At 41.5% G+C, this 17,567-nt stretch overlaps 1 protein-coding gene across 2 annotated transcripts in view; it reads left to right on the top strand.

The window, feature by feature from the left end:
• Nucleotides 1-17,567, top strand: part of ADAMTS17 (ADAM metallopeptidase with thrombospondin type 1 motif 17) — a 183,542-nt gene that overhangs the window by 36,350 nt on the left and 129,625 nt on the right. For both annotated transcript variants that reach the window (XM_065641941.1, XM_065641942.1), the window contains exons 5-7: nucleotides 125-208; nucleotides 762-919; nucleotides 7,929-7,972. In XM_065641941.1, the coding sequence (XP_065498013.1) occupies nucleotides 125-208; nucleotides 762-919; nucleotides 7,929-7,972 (286 nt within the window). The remainder of the gene's footprint in view (nucleotides 1-124; nucleotides 209-761; nucleotides 920-7,928; nucleotides 7,973-17,567) is intronic.

The following is a 17,567-nucleotide window of genomic DNA, read 5'->3' as shown; positions in this document are numbered from 1 at the left end:
TTGGTTTGGGTCAGTTTTTTGAAGGCCAAATGTCTAACTTTAGTCACAATTAGCTCCTTCAACTATTACTAGGTCTTGTCATTGTTACTGATATACTCTGGATGTTTTCTTTGCATTTTGACAGGTGTACAACATGTTTCAACATCAAAGTCTCGGAATTAAAATCAACATTCGAGTCACCAAACTAGTCCTGCTTCGGAGCCGTCCTGTGAGTTCTGACTCGTTTTGGCCCTGCTGCCATAATCACACTGTGGTGGTTTTGTGCGCAGAGCAGCATCCTCCTGTGCTGGGGCGGGAGGGGGAAGTGGGGCATGTCAGGCCACACAGTCACAAATTGTGAATAATACCTGCCACGCTTCACCAGGCAGTATGAAAGGTGGGAAATATAGGGAGCTATGGGAGTGAAAGGAACTGTCGTCCTTTTATTTATCCAGTCTCAGGAGTTAATTGTTACAAAGACTAAAATCATATGGCTCTGGTATCAAATAAATAACTTCCAGACTTATAAGACTTTTGAATATTGTGCTGTATTAGCTTATGAGTGCTGCCAGCTGATGGAGTTTGTTCTGTAGATCAAATGACACAAGTCACCTTGAATTCCAAAGTCCACGGTTCACCTGCTCAGATGAAGCTGGTTTGCACATTTTGTTCTGTTGCATCTGTATCTTTGAGCATCTCATTATTCATCAGAGGTCTAATGCTTTATGTAAAGACTGTGACTGATACTTTTGTATCTCTTTTTTCTTTTTTTTCCCCAAAAGGCGAAGTTATCTATTGGGCATCATGGAGAGAGATCTCTGGAGAGCTTTTGTCAATGGCAAAATGAAGAATATGGTGGGGCAAAATACCTTGGCAATAACCAGGTACCTGGCGCAAGGGATGACACCCCTCCTGTGGATGCTGCTGTTTTTGTAACCAGGTATAGTGAGGTCTGGTTTATCACTTTACTTCAACCAATAATGGCCCATAGTCAGTGATGGGGTTATCTGGTCCAGCAGTAATCCAAGAAAAAGATCTGTTGCTGCTGATACATTTGCTATCTACATGCAGTTCAAATGGCTCAGATGAAAGTGATTTGTCTTGTTTCTGTGTATAATTAACAAGGTTGTGCAAAAGCATCTCTCCTCATGAACCAGAGCGTTGTGGTAGGCAAGACATGGCTCTAGCACAGGTGATAATTTTTCCTCACACCAGCTGGTATAAGTGGAAAAAACAGGTGAGGTTTTGGAGCGTCAGCTCTTCTTCCTAGAAGAAAGAAGCTGTGGAGGTGAGAACACAGCTGAGAACAAGTGCTCTGTGTGTAATTAGGTACGAATCAACTGAATGGGCTGAGAGACACTTCGTACCTGCTGAGCAGACAGTGTGTCAGTAGTGGGGAGGTGGTGAGGGAGTTATCTCCTAAAGGAAATGAGAGATGAATACAATAAACTAAATTAATTTTCTCTCTCTTTGCCCCAGGAAATAACCACTTTAACACTTCCCCTGTATGACAGCTGAGATAGAGGAGGGCTGTCATTCTTAGTTTGTTTGTATGTTTGAAAACCAATGCATTTATTTCAGATGTGAAATAATCTGTGTATGAATATTTGAGCAAAATTCCTTGCAGCTCACAGCTCTGTAACTATTGATGTATCGAATGCATCAGGGTATGGTCCAGATAAAGAAAGCAAAAGGGTATTGTCCCCACTAACCTGTAGTCTTTTTAACTTTACTGCCGGAGCTCAGCGTCACAATACAATGCAAGTCCCAAGTTCCTTACAGTCACCATAAATTCTGAGTAGCATATCTGCAGTCTTTTAAGTTGATTGCATACTTTAAGGTATAAACGAAGAATGCATCATTGTAGAAATGATCTCTGGATAATTAAAGTGAGCATAAAAATATAGTGTAAGAAGAATGCTGTATGTGCTAGAAAAACACTATTTCCTACCCCCTTCCTCTCCAGTTTGAGACAGGAAATGTCTGTACTGCAATTCAATATCACTCACTTCTTTCACCTTTTTTTCTCTGCCAGCAATGCAAGTAGAAATACATGTTTTTGCGTAAACTGCCATTCTGATCATAATGATGTCTTGTCTAACAGTCACATTGCAAGCTATCCATGGGATTTTGGTGAGCGTTCAGTCAAACAGCTAGTGAGCAGGGCATGGGGCCAGCAAAGTTCCTAAGAATGCACCTTTGCAGACATGTGTGCAATTCCCCCAAATCCTTCTCTCTTCTCTGTATTCAGTGTAGTCCAACCAAGCACTTAAGCAGATACTTAACGTTTTAGACAGGGTGAATAGTTCCTTTGAAGTCAATGGGCTGCACATCCTGGTTATAGTTAAGCATGTGCTTCATTGGATCAGGGCCTAAATAAATAACTAACATTTTTGTTAAACTCATCTGGGCATCCAGTTGTCCTGCATGACAAGCGAGGCATACAGAATCTCTTCTGATGGGCTCTAAGCACGAGACGGGGGGAATGAGCAGAGCATTTCATCTGTGCAGTCTCTCTGCAGTTTATAAAATTAAATGCATAATGTCAGGCTGAGTTGGACTCAGCCATCTGAGGAAGAATTGCAGGAAGAGTTTGTGGGAAGAATTTTTCAATAAATTTGCAGGGTTTCGCAGCTAGAATAGGTGGAGAAGTACCGGTTTGCTTGGGTTAGAGACCAGATTCAGATTTTGCGAGAAAGTTCAGGCCAGGGAGCTGTGCAAAAGAGCAGCGTTTTTCTTGTTTGATAGGCCAGCAGTGTGTACTTGCAGTCTTTTTCCTTCCTTCTTGCTGTGTCTTGTCATCCTTAACCCATTCTGCTCCTGCCGCGTAGAGGATGCCGCATTGCTTGGAAGAATTCTGGCCCAGCAGCCCGACTCCTGCGTCACGGAAGTGAGCTTCTCTACTCTTGGCTTCGGAAGTGTGTGTGTGTGTTTGTGTGTGTCCCTGGACCCTCCCCAGACTGTACAGATGGACCAGTGGTAGAGGATATGGGAGCAACACCATGTCCAGCACAAATGATAGTGCCAGAAAAAGCAGAAGCTGAATTTTCAGCAGCTGCAGCTGCTTTAGGACTAGAAACAGATTCTTTGGGGTCAACCTCTGAAGTAATCCCTCTGGTTCCAATCTGGCTGTGTTCATATGAAACACCAAGGCACGATTGCTTTTCCAAACTTTACCTCTAACTGATGTTCACCGTATATTCATTTCTATGCAAAAGTAGATGACCTAGGTGGCAAATATCCCTTCCGTGGGGTTTTAATAGTATCCACCCAATTGAGTTCCAGGTAAGACACATATTATGCCTGTGAAATAAGATGTACCATTGCCCAGTTCAGTAAATAAATGAGACAGTGGGAATAATCTGTTACAGCCCTGAACGTCTGAGTATAGTGTTGTGGTCTCTATTAATCATCAGATTTTTCTTGTTCAAATTGTGTTTTTGAACTTGCAGAAATTCAAATCTCAGCTATCTATGGATAAAGTACTTCATATTTTAATGGGCAGCTGACCAGCATAACTTCTGTCTGCAGAATCTGTATTTTGGTGATCTTGGATGCATGTCTCATTTGAAACACGTTCCCCGTCTTGTTCTTCTGTCTTTTGCATTCCCTAGGATATCTTCAGACATTTTGATGTCCTCCCACCTCCTGGCATTTGGGTCACTTGTTAGACTACAGGTGATGTGATAGCAGAGTGGAGAATGACACAACACTGATAGGAACAGAATTCAGAGCCATCATTAAGCAGAGACTTGTTGGTTTGGTTTTTTTTTTTCCTGACGTACTGGTGTAGTTATTCCATTTGCAGCCTGCGTCTCCCTTCCACATTTCTCCAGCCCTTTGCCTTCTCAAATGAAGCAATTCAATGTGCATGGAGGAAACTGGGCATGTAGTGCTACTAAATGTATATATGGATGTGCAAAGTTTTTTCTGGCAGATTTTTCACCATACAGTTTCCTCTGTCCTTTAGCTTTATGACCCTGCAGGGTTAAACTGGTCAAAAGATGTCATTTGAAGGATGCTGGGAAGTGGCCGTTAAACAGACTACTACTTATTCATGTTGCACAGTTCAACTAAACAGAATACTACTTATTCATGTTGCACAGTTCAACTACTGTCCTTCTTTCTTACAGGAAGGACTTGAATTGCAGAATTTAGCTTAGCACAGTTAGGTATTTTTTTCCAGTTCATGTGAGCCAGATGGAAGAGTGACTGTAGGAGGAGTTCTGAGCATTTCTTTTCTGGCTATTTTTATTGAAAAAACCAACTGACTTGTTGTCATTTTTTTTAGAATTTAGTCTGCTAATGGAAACATTCTGTACAGTACTATAAGTGATAATGACTGAGAATTTCACAGGTCCCTAGAATATGAGAACATGTCCTGCTTGATTCAGTTAGTGGCTAAAAGTGAAGAGTAAATTTGCTTCACAGCTACAGCGTGTGATTTCAATATAATACCCAAGACTTAGTGTGATAAGGTCGGGTCTTGGATTTGAACTGCAGCTCCTGGACCAAGAGTTTTATTCCGGTGTAGCTCCATAAAAGATTCTGCTAACAAAACTATGTCTCTGTGATAAGAGACCTCTGCACATGCAATGAATATATCTTTTTTATAACTTTGTGGCATCATTATAGTATCATTCATGTCAAGCTCTCACTTAAAAAAAAAATAGATGCAGTCAGGCTCAAAAATGCTCGAGAGAGACACCTGTGACTGAAACCTTTTTAAAAGCAGATCAGTTTCAGGGCCACCTTAGTTACAGATGTGACTGACCCACAGGTGAGGTAGATCTTCCTTAACAGCTTTTCAGTCTTTGGCTCCCCTGTGGTTGCCAGGAAAGGACTGTAGGAGTTTCAGTATGTGGGTTTTGTGATGGGGTGGTGTGCTGGTTTCACTAAAAATGAGTTAATTTTCTTCATGCAGTTAGAAACCTTTCTTTTTCATAGCTAGCACAGTCATTATTTGGACTTAGTTTGAGAACAAGAGATAACACCCCAGCACAGAGTTAATGTTTTTAATTGCTCTGGTCTGAGAAACAAGGACATTCTGAGTGCTCTGCCCACAGGTGTGAGGCCTTGAGGAAGGGGAGCACAGATGGGGCAGAGCTTGACTGACATCCAGACTGATCAATAAGAGTATTCCATCCCATTAGCATCATGCTTCATATTTAAGGAGGGGGGGGAATCTTCTGCTCTCTCTCTCAGGCGCTCTGGCTCTTGGGTGTTTTTTCTTGCGTGCATTTTTTTTTTTTCACTCTTTTTTGCCAGAGCCGGGGGAATTTTGGTTTGGGATGTTTAGTTTGGCCTTTTTGCCATTTTGCAGAGGCCTCTGAGCCTTTCTGCCATTTTCTTCTTTTTTTCTCTGTTTGGAACCAGAGTGCCGCTTCCTGGGACTGGCCACTTAGTGTAGACGGAGTTTCGTGAGGAATCGCCTTGGGTATCTTTTATTTCTGTTTTATATATATTTACTAGTAGTGTATTAGTATTTTGTTATTTTATTAAACGGTGCTTACCTCAATCCAAGCTTCTCCTTTCCCTTTTGATTCTCTCTGCTATTGGGGAGGGAGGGGAAGGGGGTGAGTGAGTGGCTATGGTGGTTGTATTGCCAGCTTGGGTTAAACTGTGACAGGTGGCTGCTTGTGTTTGGAAGAAGACTGAGACTCACCAGGCTCATTTGTGACTAGAGTTTTGGATGTGCTTTTCTGTTTGGCCACAGAGTTTTGGGGTAAAATGTTTACAATGGGTCCGGATGACTTAAAGCCCAGAATTTTGGTACAAGATCTTTGAACGGGAGGATGGCATCTCTTGGGCTTATGTTTATGGCACTTTAAAGGATGGGCTGAGGAGGCTTCATACTTGTAGGCCCGCATGCAGTGAACTGGGCAGCTACGTTCCCTTCTTGCTGACCTGTTTCAAGTCCTTAGCTGAGCAGACAGCATCCCAGCACTCTCTTTACAGACCAGGATTGTTCTGCCTCTATAGGAGAGTCTACAAGTTGTGCTGGATCGTTTATTCTACAAGACCCCTCACTTCATGGCATGGTGGCAATTTCTCCAGGGACCTGCCTGAAAGCATCAGGCACCTTTCAGTGCAGAACACAGAGCACAAGGAGCAAACTCGCTTTATTTGCAGAGCTGGCCAGCCCCTGAAGAGAGATGCTTTTCTAGCAATGGCCTCCTGCCATCTACTAATAGTTCAGCTATCTGTTGTCACAAGAAAAGCATCTGTTTGATTTACCAGTTTATATAACATAATAAGTCCTTAAATAAACCTCCGTCGAGTTGGCTCTGGGAACTCAAGCAGGCGTGCTTGTGCCAGCTCTGTCAGGAGACAGTCATTAGTCTTCTTTGGAAAGGCTGGAATGCCAAGGTGTCGAGACACAGTAAGGCTGTGGTGAAAAATGAAAGCTGGGGCCGGTGTGTGGTCGTAGCTTCTGATTTTGTTTTGTTTCTATCTGATTTTTTTAACACTTTGGTTGTTGTGTTTTTTCTGCATTGAAGCATGGTTAGTTTTCAATGTCTACTTAACAAGGGCTGGTAATAGCTGTTGTTTCTTTTCTTCCAAGTCCCTGACAACTTGATTTGTGACTTTCAAGGGAGTTTGGTGTGAAGGGTTTGGGTTCAACAGCCACAGTCCTGGGCCTTAAATCCCTTTTTCTATAAACCCTAATTTCATATTTTTCTTCAAGAAAAGAAATGTTTTTAATCTTTCTCTAAGTATTTTTTTAAAATAGTTATCTTTCTCTAAGTAATTTTAATCTTCCTCCTGCCAAGCTCTTAAACGCAAAATCCCATCAGGGACTCAGGCATTTTGAATGACACACTCCAAAGGTATTAATATGATTCCCTCACTAGCCTCCCCACAGGGTGAGGAAAGCCATAATGATAGAGATTATGGTTCCTCGGCTTCCCTTGGGTTAAGGAACTTCTGCAATGGTTTAGCACATGTGATGCTTTTTCTCCAGTTCCTCTTCGTGGCAGCCAGCACTGCAAAGCAGGTCTGGTGAGGATGGCTCCTGAAGTTTAGGTCTAAGTGCTTATTGAAATGTATTCAAACCATTAATGCAGTTATAAAAAACCTTTTCTTTCCACACTTGTTTTTCTGTCATGAGGAATCTCATTTACAAAATCTTCTCACATCACTTAGATGTAAACTTCAAGGCTTTTTAGTCTGTGCTTGTTTAATGCAGCTCTGTGGATCCCTGGTTGATTTGTGGGTGCCAGTGGAATATGTATTATCTCTTCTTGCCTTGATGAGATCTGGGGAGGCTGGATGAGATGTGGAGGAGTAACAGAGACCAAATGAAGTCTCTTGAGCCTCTCTGTGTTGGATTCAAATAATAAAATAGCAAATCTCATTGTAATAAGTTTAGCTGAAGCCAATTCACCTAGCAGTTACCTGGCAAAAACTGATATTCTACTTCCATGTCAACATCTGTCTTTCTCTGTTTAGTCCTGCTTCTTTCTTGTCCTTTTCTATTCCAGTAGAAGAAGAAAAAAATGGAAGAACTGAGAATTTGAGTGTAGGTGATCAGTTCTGCATCTCCAGGCAGCGTCCCCACATTATCTCCTCCTCTCACTTTTGATGGTGCTGTTGCATCATGGGGTGACTGCTCCTTTTTGTTACAGTTCTCTTGTGAAAATAAGATGTTCCAGTTTAATCCAATTGCTGAAGCCTGACATCATAGAGTGAGGCAGTACTCTTTTACGTGCTAAATCTTAAATCTCTTAATTTTGACTGTAGTATATGGAGCTGATTCACACAATTGCTTATAAGCTTGCAGTAGCAATCAATGCTATCTGTGTTGTCATGTAGACTGCACAGCAGTTTTAAAAAAAACCCCTAAACCTCAACACCCATGATATGTGAGTCATGCATCACTGCTTTTTCCTAGCCTGCAGTCTGGAGGCACAGGATACATTTCACTTCTGTTCTGTTTTTCTTTCTAGGACAGATTTCTGCGTACACAAAGACGAGCCTTGTGACACTGTGGGTAAGTCAAAGAAGTAGGGGAGAGTATTTTGGTAGCCGACTCTTTGCCAAGAGGAGCTTTCTGGGCAATCTTTCATTCTTTGGTTTGCTGTCACGTTGCTTTTGCTGTTCTGTATACCTCTGTGGTGCAAATATGGATTAGTTGAGCAGCATATGAACTATAAATAAGCTGTTAAATATTAACCACTTCTAAGCACTGGAGGTCTCTGTGTTCAGGAAGTAATCTTAAGTATTTCTACTTCTTTGGAGCAGGTGTAGAATTAGATAATTGGAGATTAAGAAACTGTCTTTTGGTGTGTCTGCATAATGTTCCTTTCAGTGCTCTCTCACCTAAACCAAGAATTTGCTAACTAATAAAAGTATTTCCCATTGTAAGAACTGGTGTAACACTCCCAGATCAAACTGGCGCTCAGACACCAGAGAATACTTCATTGTAGGAATGCCAAGCTAAATCTTCTTTTTTGCCTCCTACTTCCTAACTGCTTTTAATCTTATCCAAACCCTGGATACACAGGGTCCTTACATCCTCCACTTTGAATACTTTGTCTATTTATTTATTCAACTTAGTGGTAACCTTCACAGTATCCTTCTGGTATTTTTTTTTTTTAATCACCACAGTAGCAGCAGTGTTTGGAGGCGTAGCTCGACATCCTCTCTATGATGACTGCATGATTTTTAAGACTTGCCTTAATGTCAAGCAGCCCCTTATCCTACATTCTATGTAAACTTGGAGTGGATGCTGTTTTCAGCTAGTGTTACACTCCAGTGTTCAGAGAGACACTCACAGACTAGGGCTTGCTGTGCTGACAATAGTGGGTGATGAAGAACATGGGGGAAAGTGCCTTCAGCAGGAGCTCTGAGATTACCTGCAGGTCCTTCCCTCTCTGTGTTGTGGAGACTGATCAGGTGAAAGTCCCCTCCAAATCATCAAGGCAGCCTGTGAAAGTGAGAAGCTAGTCCAAAGAGTGACATTGCATTTGGTCTTGACAGTGATGCTGAGGTCATAGAACTCCCCAAAGTTCTCTAAAACTCTAAAACTTGCTTTCATTTCTTGCCTTGTAGTTTGCTTTTATATATGAAGAACGTGATCTCGGCAGAGGCATATATGTTTTTATACCTGCTTATGGATGAAGTTGCCATCCTGTAAAGAAAGAAACATCTTTCTGGTGAGCAGGCACTCTTCTAAACTAGGAGACTGAGGCTGCTGCTCTATATAAGGTAGAGAATCTGGACTCTAGACTCCTGATTTCTATTCCCAGCTCTGGCGTTGACTCATTGTGTGACATTTGGCAAGTCACATTCTGAATGCTTCTGTCTACCTGTATGAAATGAGGATTTTGAGTGCAAAGCTACAGGAGATTGCATGGCTTAAGTCCTCATATAAAGCAGTGTGATGTCCTTGAGTATATGATGCAATAGAAGTCCAGAATCTAATGTTGCTTAGTCATGTTTAACAGACTATAAAGAATCTGTTAGATGATGTGTACTGAAATAAGAGCACTCAGAGTGCTCTAGGTAATGGGCTTTTTAGTGACAGTGCCTTGATTTTCTTTACAATGTGAGAAATATAGAAGCAAAACTTTCCCTGGTGGAAGTATTGAGGCCCAGCTACTTTTCGGAAATGGGATTATGAAGTTTAAATGGCTTCTAAGAGGTGTTCATTTGTGCTCAAAAAGATCCGTATTGAAAAACCTGTCTGGAATCTTTGCCTGCCATGCAGACACAGAGAGAAAACAGCAGCAGGAGGTTCATATTTGTATTCTGGCAGGGGCCTCTCACTGAAACCAGTTGCTCTGGGGACTTCATTCCAATTTTCTTGGTCTAGCTGCCAAGGCAGTGTGGAAGGTTACATAATGGCTGAAACAAACTCAGAAATGGTGAAAATATGTAGGTATGTCTTTGTGGGGTGATACCCCACTGGCTGCATCAAGAAACAGAACCACATTTGTTTAAGAAATAGTTTGTTAATGCTCACTGCCCCGCTTGGTTGTCTAAGTCAGCCCTAAGAATGAATGAATTCAAAAAGAGGTGGAGAGAAGGAAAACAATGTATTTGTGTATGATAGATTTGCAAGAGTTGTGTTTCAACGGCCTTGGTTGTGGGATCTCCGATCTGCTCAGCAATTTGAGCAGGGAAGATTCTCTTTGTGTGACGCAGCCTTGTCACACAGCAGTCAAAAAGCTTGCAGGCTGCTGCCGCAAGCTCATCTCCCGCGATGTGAATCTAACCAGATCTGCCGTTTCCTGCAGAAAAATCTTTGTTCCAATTGAGCTGCCTCTAAGCCAGCCAAATTGAGAGTTTAATGTCTCGCTATTAATATCAGGCTGCAGCTTGGAGCCTTGCACGTTGTCAGAATCCAACCTTTCTGTGACATAAGCAGACCGAGAATGCCCCTTTCGTTCAATATTTCCACTGTTAGTGCCAAATAAGCAGCTTTACGGTTAGTTAGGAATGATCCTGCATATTTCAAGGCAAAGCTTGTCCTTAATTCCTCAGTGTACATGTTACCCCAGATTCAAGCTGAAGCTTCCCTGTATTCAGCTATAATAATGAAAGTGGGGGCAGTGTAGAATTAGGAAATGCAAAATGAGAATGTGTCTTAAATATCCTTAAATTGCCCTGGTTAAAAAATTTCTTTACCACTGCTGCAGTCACATGTGCTTTTCTGTGGCTTGATGTTGGGGAAAAGCAAGCAGAGTATAGTGTGTGTACTGCAGATGGGCAAGTTTAGCTGAAGGAAGAGCTGCCTGGAGAAAACCAAGCATCGGAGCAGAGGTGATTGAGAAGCATAGCTTTCCAGACTATTTGCACAAGTGAATCAATGTTTTGTGAAAAACCTTCCCATCTGCTAGCTGGCTTTAATTAAAGAGCTCAAAGATAAGTTACTGAGAGTCCCGAAGATTATAAATCCTTCCGTAATTTGTATCTTTTTTTCTTGAGTCTTCCAAACGCTGATGTGTGAATGGGGAAATTAGGTTTGGGGTTTGCCCCTGCGCTGCTGGGTGACTGTACAGATGACACCGTTCTGCTGTACCAGTGTTTTCAGATCTTAGTCCTTCTTTCAGAAGTATGTAGAGAGCTATGGGTGAGAAGTGCTGTCACAGAAAGCTGCATATTGTGGTGCTATTAGCCACTCTCCCTCACTTTGTAACTATAGTCTGCTTTTTCTTATGAGTTTATCATAGAAAAGTGTTTCAAAATATGCCCAGGATTTGCAAATGAGATATTTGGTCTATGTCTCCAAGTAGATTCGATCCCTTTATATTCTGTGTAAAACGCCTGAATAAAGGACTGCGCATTTTTTACCTTTTCCATGCCCGTTTGCTTGTGCAGTCAGATGGCCTGACCACAACAAGTAACAGTTCTGATCGGTCCTGGCTGTTCTGCATACTGTTCATTTAGATATTCCTCCCTTTGTAGTATTGATTCCAGTCCCCGAACAGTGTCACAACAGAGAATTAATCCCCAAGGAAAAGGAAAAGACTAGCTGGTTTGCTGTGAGTGGAAAAGAAAAGGAATTCTCACATTAAAAACATTTTCCATAGTGGTTCGTGTTGAATGTTTCTTTATATTCCAGGGCGGGTTTTTATTTGATGCCAGAATAAATAGAAATACCTGCTGCTTAAAACAATTCATTAGAGAAGCAGTGCCTGGCTTTAGCAAAAGCCTTGCTGAGACTGTCCTTCAGACCAGAATCAAACACTTTAGTGCATTCAAGTGAACATACTCTAGGTTAAAATGTCCCTTTAAGACACGCTGTCAGGTTGGTTTGGTGTTTGTGGAAGGGACTTCGTAGCATTGCAGATTTTAATGTTGCTCGTAGTTGCGTAGGACAATGGAGAATCAGGCTGCTGGCTTTATGAACCCGAAGGGAGCCATGGTACGGTGCAGGAAGGCTTTTTCCCTTGTGTTTTGGTTGCTAGGGAATAAATACTGGGCTACACGGCCCAGACAGTGCAGAACTGAGCTCTTGCGCATATTCATTGCTACCATCTCTCAGGCCCCGCCCTACTCACAACAGCCTTCCAACTTCTTTTCACCAGCTAGCAATCTCTCCTCTTCCAAATTCCCACTAAAAATTTCTGTGCCAAGGGAGTGTAATATAAGATTGCATAAATCTTAATAGAAGCACTAGGATGAGCCCAGCCACTCAAGTAATCAGGAATTCCTGCTCCTGTAACCCTTGCTCTTCCTCACTTCAGTGGCCTGTGGGCGCATTTCCTTCTGTCTTGTTTCAGGGACGTGGCTTCAGCCAGGCTGCTTCACATGTTCACATGTGCTCACAGCTAAAGACCAGAGGAAAATCCTGCTTACACTGGACTCAGTGAGAGTTGTGTTAGTGATTTCAGTGGGATCAGGATCCTGGTCCTGTTTTTATGTGTTATCTGAGACATGCAAACCTACTCCGGGCTTCTGTCAAAAAACTGCCTGAGTTTTCTTCCAGAGAAACTAGTTGGTTTGAGGTACCTGAGACATCTTTGGAAATCCTGATATCCTGAGGATGGTGCTTTGTATTTTCTTAAAGTCAGTTGGCATATCTATTTAAGCTGTCTATTTGAGCATTTAAAATCACTGAAATATTTAAAAATCTTGCAAAGAAACAATAGTCTGTGAGAAAATGAAACCAAATAGAAGCCACAGTGAAGCTGACTGGTGTGCATTTGGAAAGACAAGTAAAACAGAAAATACAAACAAAGGCTATATATACACAATCTATTCCCCTCCATCCAGTCTGTGAAAAATAAAAAAGCTGGGCATGCCACTTTTACCAGGCTACATATTTATCGTTAAATACATCAACTTCCTCATTGGTTTATATGAAAACTTACAATGTGTGCAGTGTAGTTGGTTAAGTGAAGTACTGATATTATTTTTATAGAGATGTATTTTCTCTTTTTGTTGTTAGAGAATGTAGAGCATTTGAATTTCATTTGCCTTTGGGTTTGTTTTGCAACTCAGTAGTCTTGTTTGGGTTTGCCTTATTTGTTCCATATACTAAAGGCAGTGGTGGATTCTTGGTCTCCTTAGATGAAAACCGAATGTCTTTATGAAATAGATGCAGTAGCCAGACACAGGATACTGTCCTTAGTTCAGAGCTTGTAAGGTCCCATCGCAAGGTCTTTTTGTAGAAAAGAGGTGATTGATCAGTCTGTTCTGTTCTTAAAATTTATTAATTTGAGAGTGCTATTGACTGAATTTCTAGTTACCTAAAGTTTTTCTTCATCTTCTCTCTGTTTCATGTCTTTGGGTCAAGAATTGATTTATGTAATTAAAATAAATGAAAGCATTTAGTGGAGGGAGGGTTAGTGACAGTTTTTCTGTATGTTTGTCATTGTTCCCTCTTCCTTGTGTTTCCAGCCCCTAGCTCTGAAGCGTCACAGACCCTCAGTTGCTCACATAATTAACCCCCTTCTCTTGCCTTTTTGCTGAGGGTCTATTTGGTGGTGGTGGTTCAGAGCTCTTAGAAGCTCTTGCTCAATTTTGTTCCTGCATCTTCTCTTTGTTCAGCTGGGCCTGGACACCAAGAGGCTGCTCTCCCCAGAGAGGCCTGGATGGTCTGTCTTCCATCACGCTAACCGCATGGCTTGCCCACTGAGGTCATGGAATTTCCCTACGTTTACTACACTTGGTTCTTCGTAAAACTCCAGCAGTCCTTATTAGTTCTCCTCCATGCATCATTCTCCTTTTGTAGCCCCCAAATGTGTTTCAAGCACTTTTATTTTCCAATTATTTATCTGTCTGTCTGTCGGCTTAGTAAGCACCCATCCCACAAGATAAAACAATAGGCCTCACAGTGCTGTTGTGTGTTTGGAACTGGCTTGTTCTTAGTAATTTGGAGCTAAACACTGTCAGCGGGGAGGAATAACACTCTTCCTGCTCTGTACCTGGCCTTTCATTGCCTCTACCATCAATCTGCTATTGGTAATTAATGTTCATAGATATTTAAGCTGGCTTGCTGAAATACGTACATAGTCTTTGTCAACTGTAAGGCAGCATGTCCAAAGTCTTCTCATCAGCTTACCACCCTGCTTTTGTTTGTTAAGGTGTCTTTGCTGATTTTAACTCTTGCTTTTCTTGTTGCTCACTCACACCCTCCAGTCAGGCTTTTTTGTGTTCCTTACTGTTACTTACCCCAAAGTTGGTGCAGAATATTTAAGCTTAGCTTAGCTTGAAAACTTCACCTTCTCCCATGGTTTTATTAATGGTTCATAGTAATGTGTTTTGATAAGTACAAGAGAACAACTGTCAAAAATCCTGTGGAAATTAACCATAGTATTCCTTTACCAGGCAATGTATTTCTTAGTAAAATCCTTCAGGCCATCGCATCTCATCATTGCACAAGGTGGGTGCTGATTACTCTTGGAATGAAAGACATCTTCAGAAAACTCATTGGCTACAACAGTTGTGTTATGGTGCTTTCCCATCCAGCGTCTAGGACTCCAAATCCTAGCCTAGTCTCAAATTGGTTTGTAACTCTGCTCCCGTTGCCTTTATTGAAAGGAGTATGTCATGAGAAAAAATATTTGCCATCACTTTGTAGATATTTATTCTGATACTCTGACTTTATTCTTTCATTTCAGCCTCGTGTCATAACTCACTTCATGCACTAAATCACTGAACAGTTTGACTGGTGCAGGTGCAAACATGTACTGCATTCCACTCCAGGGCCGTTTATGTCTGTGTGAAATTATATAGACATGTACACAAAGCACCTGGAGATTTCAGTCTCCTACCTTTAAAGGGCAGATACCTGCCTAGGATGTTCTTTTCCCCATCTTTTTTATCCCTCACCCCCTTCCTACATCTGGGGCTTTGACATGCAATAATTGTGGGGAAAAGTACTCATTATCGCTGTTTTTACTAACAATTCCAAATGAATTTATGCAATAGTGACCCTCAGAAGCAATTCAATAAATTTGCCTGCTAGCACAGAGTAAAAATCAATCAGAAGCATAATCTTTTAATGTTTCTTTTTCTTTTGTACAACAGGCAGTTCTTATGTTTTTGGCTTACTTGAATGCTAGAACTTCTGAATTATAGTTTTATCTCCTGGAAAGTTTTCTGCCTTGATTATTTTCTAGATTAGAGGTGATCTGTGCGACACTGCCTAAGAAGAACCAAGGCTTTGCTCAGGCTAAATACCATTTAATCATGACTTAAAGAAATCTGTGAAAGTGGCCATTGTGTTTGCAAACAGACAAGCTGAAGGCAGAAGCCCAAGTGATGTCCAGCAAAGCACATGCTGCCAAACAACTGTCAAAAAAAGCTCTGGAACTGCTCCTTGCTACTGTGTGTGTGAAGCTGAGAAGCCTTTGAGGCAGACACAAGCAGAACAATCTCATTAGATTAGGTCTGTGGACAGACTGTTTCTGGCTTTTGGGGTTTATAGTATTTCTGCTGTTGTCTGTTGCCTCATCTGTGTAAAAGGAGACTTGTGGACTGCAGATTTTCTGCGCTTTCTGCCCTGCTTCACTGGCTTCACGCCCCAGCTCCATCGCTTCCCCTTGCTGAGGATCTGTTTCTCTAGTGGATTCTCGCAAGAATGAACATTAAACAAATAAAATCATTTTTTCTGCTCTCATAGCTCAACCTGCTCCCTTCTTTCTCTTTTATAATGTCAGGCTGTGGAAAGAGAAAGTGTTTGTTTTCTACAGTGTCAAACCTGCTGTCAGTATGCTATAAATAACCCATCTCTTGCTGTTGTTATCTGTGCTAGAAATGCCAACCCAAGATTCTCTGCAGCAGAAAGCAGGATTTTCTGCTATGACACACTTTCATTTCAGGTGGACAGGGAAAAGCATTTGCTCATTCTTTGTTATCCAAGAGCAGCAAACAGATTTTTTTCACATCCTGACTTCCAGTCCAGTCCCTTACCCATTAACTCATGGTGCCTCCCTGACAGACCTGTGCTATTAGACAATACACTGAGTTTCTGTTGTTGTGGTTTGTTTTGTTTTTATTGTATTTGCAAAAAAGAATTTCTTGGAAGGAGAAGGAAATGAATTTGTAAATAGCACTTCTCTTCAGTAAGATGCAAAGCTCTTTACCGAAGATATTGGAACTGTTATCCCTATTGTAGCATGTGAGGAAGTGAAGCCTAGAGGTGGGAAGGGACATGCCAGAGGCCAGAGCTGGCTGGGGACTAAGCCACAGCGCCTCTTCCCAGCCCTTCCCAGTGGCAACGCTACCTCTTCCCAGCCCTTCCCAGTGGCAACGCTACCTCTTCCCAGCCCTTCCCAGTGGAAGCTCAGCTGCTTTGGGCAGCAGCCAGTTCTTCGGGTCAGTAAAATAATGATTCACCCTTCAACAGGCCAGAGGTTTGTGTTTCTTTTTTCCAGTGCCTGGGTCTTTATTTTTACCTCTGTTTACACGTCCCAGCCTGGTCAGTTTGCTACAGACTGCAGCCACATATTGTGTAAGAAAGCTGACACATTTAGAATAGAGAAAAGTCTGAGGCTTTTCTTCTCCTCCTGTCAGACATAGATGGCTTTTATCCAGTTGACTGCTTTACAGTCCCTTTATCCTTTGCTGGCTTGAAAACATTTCAGATAGTTTCTATTGTTTTATAGACCCTGTAGCTAAAAAACGAAACTATGTAAAAACATCTGTACATAGCTGTGCAATAGGCTGCAGATATGTAGAGTAATACGGCATGATTGCATTCATTGTAGCATTTGCTCCACTGGATAATCAAATAGAAGCATTCCAGTTGCACACAGGATATGTAAGAGTAAAGGAAGGAAATGAAGGACAGTTGCCTACTGTACTTTTACATTTCTTTGCCTTACAGCTGCCAAGACTAAATGCAATTTTGAGAGCAAGTTTTAAATAACATAGAGATGGTATTTTACTAGTGATAACCAAGAAAACAGCACTGGGAAGTGTGTATAAAATTTACCCTCCCTGTACCCAAGAAGGAAGCTTGACCTGCACTGATTTTGATTTTTTTTTTTTTTTTTTTTCCCAATTTTGGTTAACCATCTAGTAACATGACCTAATATAATACTTAGCCTATTTTGCTGGGTATCTGGTCCTGGAAGGATTTTGCTACACCAAGTGCACTCAATAGGTTGAAAGTCAGTTTAAGTCCTTGGAATGTTGTTGGGTTTTATTTAACAATTCTCCCACTTCTACTGCCTCAGCACAAGTTCTAAGCCTTTCAGTTGTGATTGTGCTACACATAATGCAAATATGAATTGGGCATGTAACAGAACCTTTTCACCGCTGAAAATCTTCCCTGTGTTTACCATCACGCTGAAAATGCAGCAGGAATTGTGCTCCAGCTGTGATCCAGTATATCCAGCTCATGGCTGTAAATTTTAATGGCAAGTGCTGTGGGAGAGGTGATGAAATTTTGAGCTGACCTGAGAATGCACAGACCATGGTTTGCCATCATGTGTTAGAGGGAAACATCTCCGCTTTGACAAAATCAATATATTATGGGGAATCCCACTTCATAGTTAGATTTGCGCTGTATTCACAGTTCAGCAAAATTGAGGGGCCAGTGAAGATGATCTGTGGTCACAGCTGTATTTAAGTATCTAAAAATACAGTCTTATTTTTAGATCTTCTGTCCCATGCTTGAGTAATGGTTA

This window comes from Caloenas nicobarica, chromosome 10 (genome assembly GCF_036013445.1).
Source record: "Caloenas nicobarica isolate bCalNic1 chromosome 10, bCalNic1.hap1, whole genome shotgun sequence".
In the NCBI taxonomy this organism is placed as follows: domain Eukaryota; kingdom Metazoa; phylum Chordata; class Aves; order Columbiformes; family Columbidae; genus Caloenas; species Caloenas nicobarica.
This window is presented reverse-complemented; position numbering and strand designations above follow the sequence as displayed.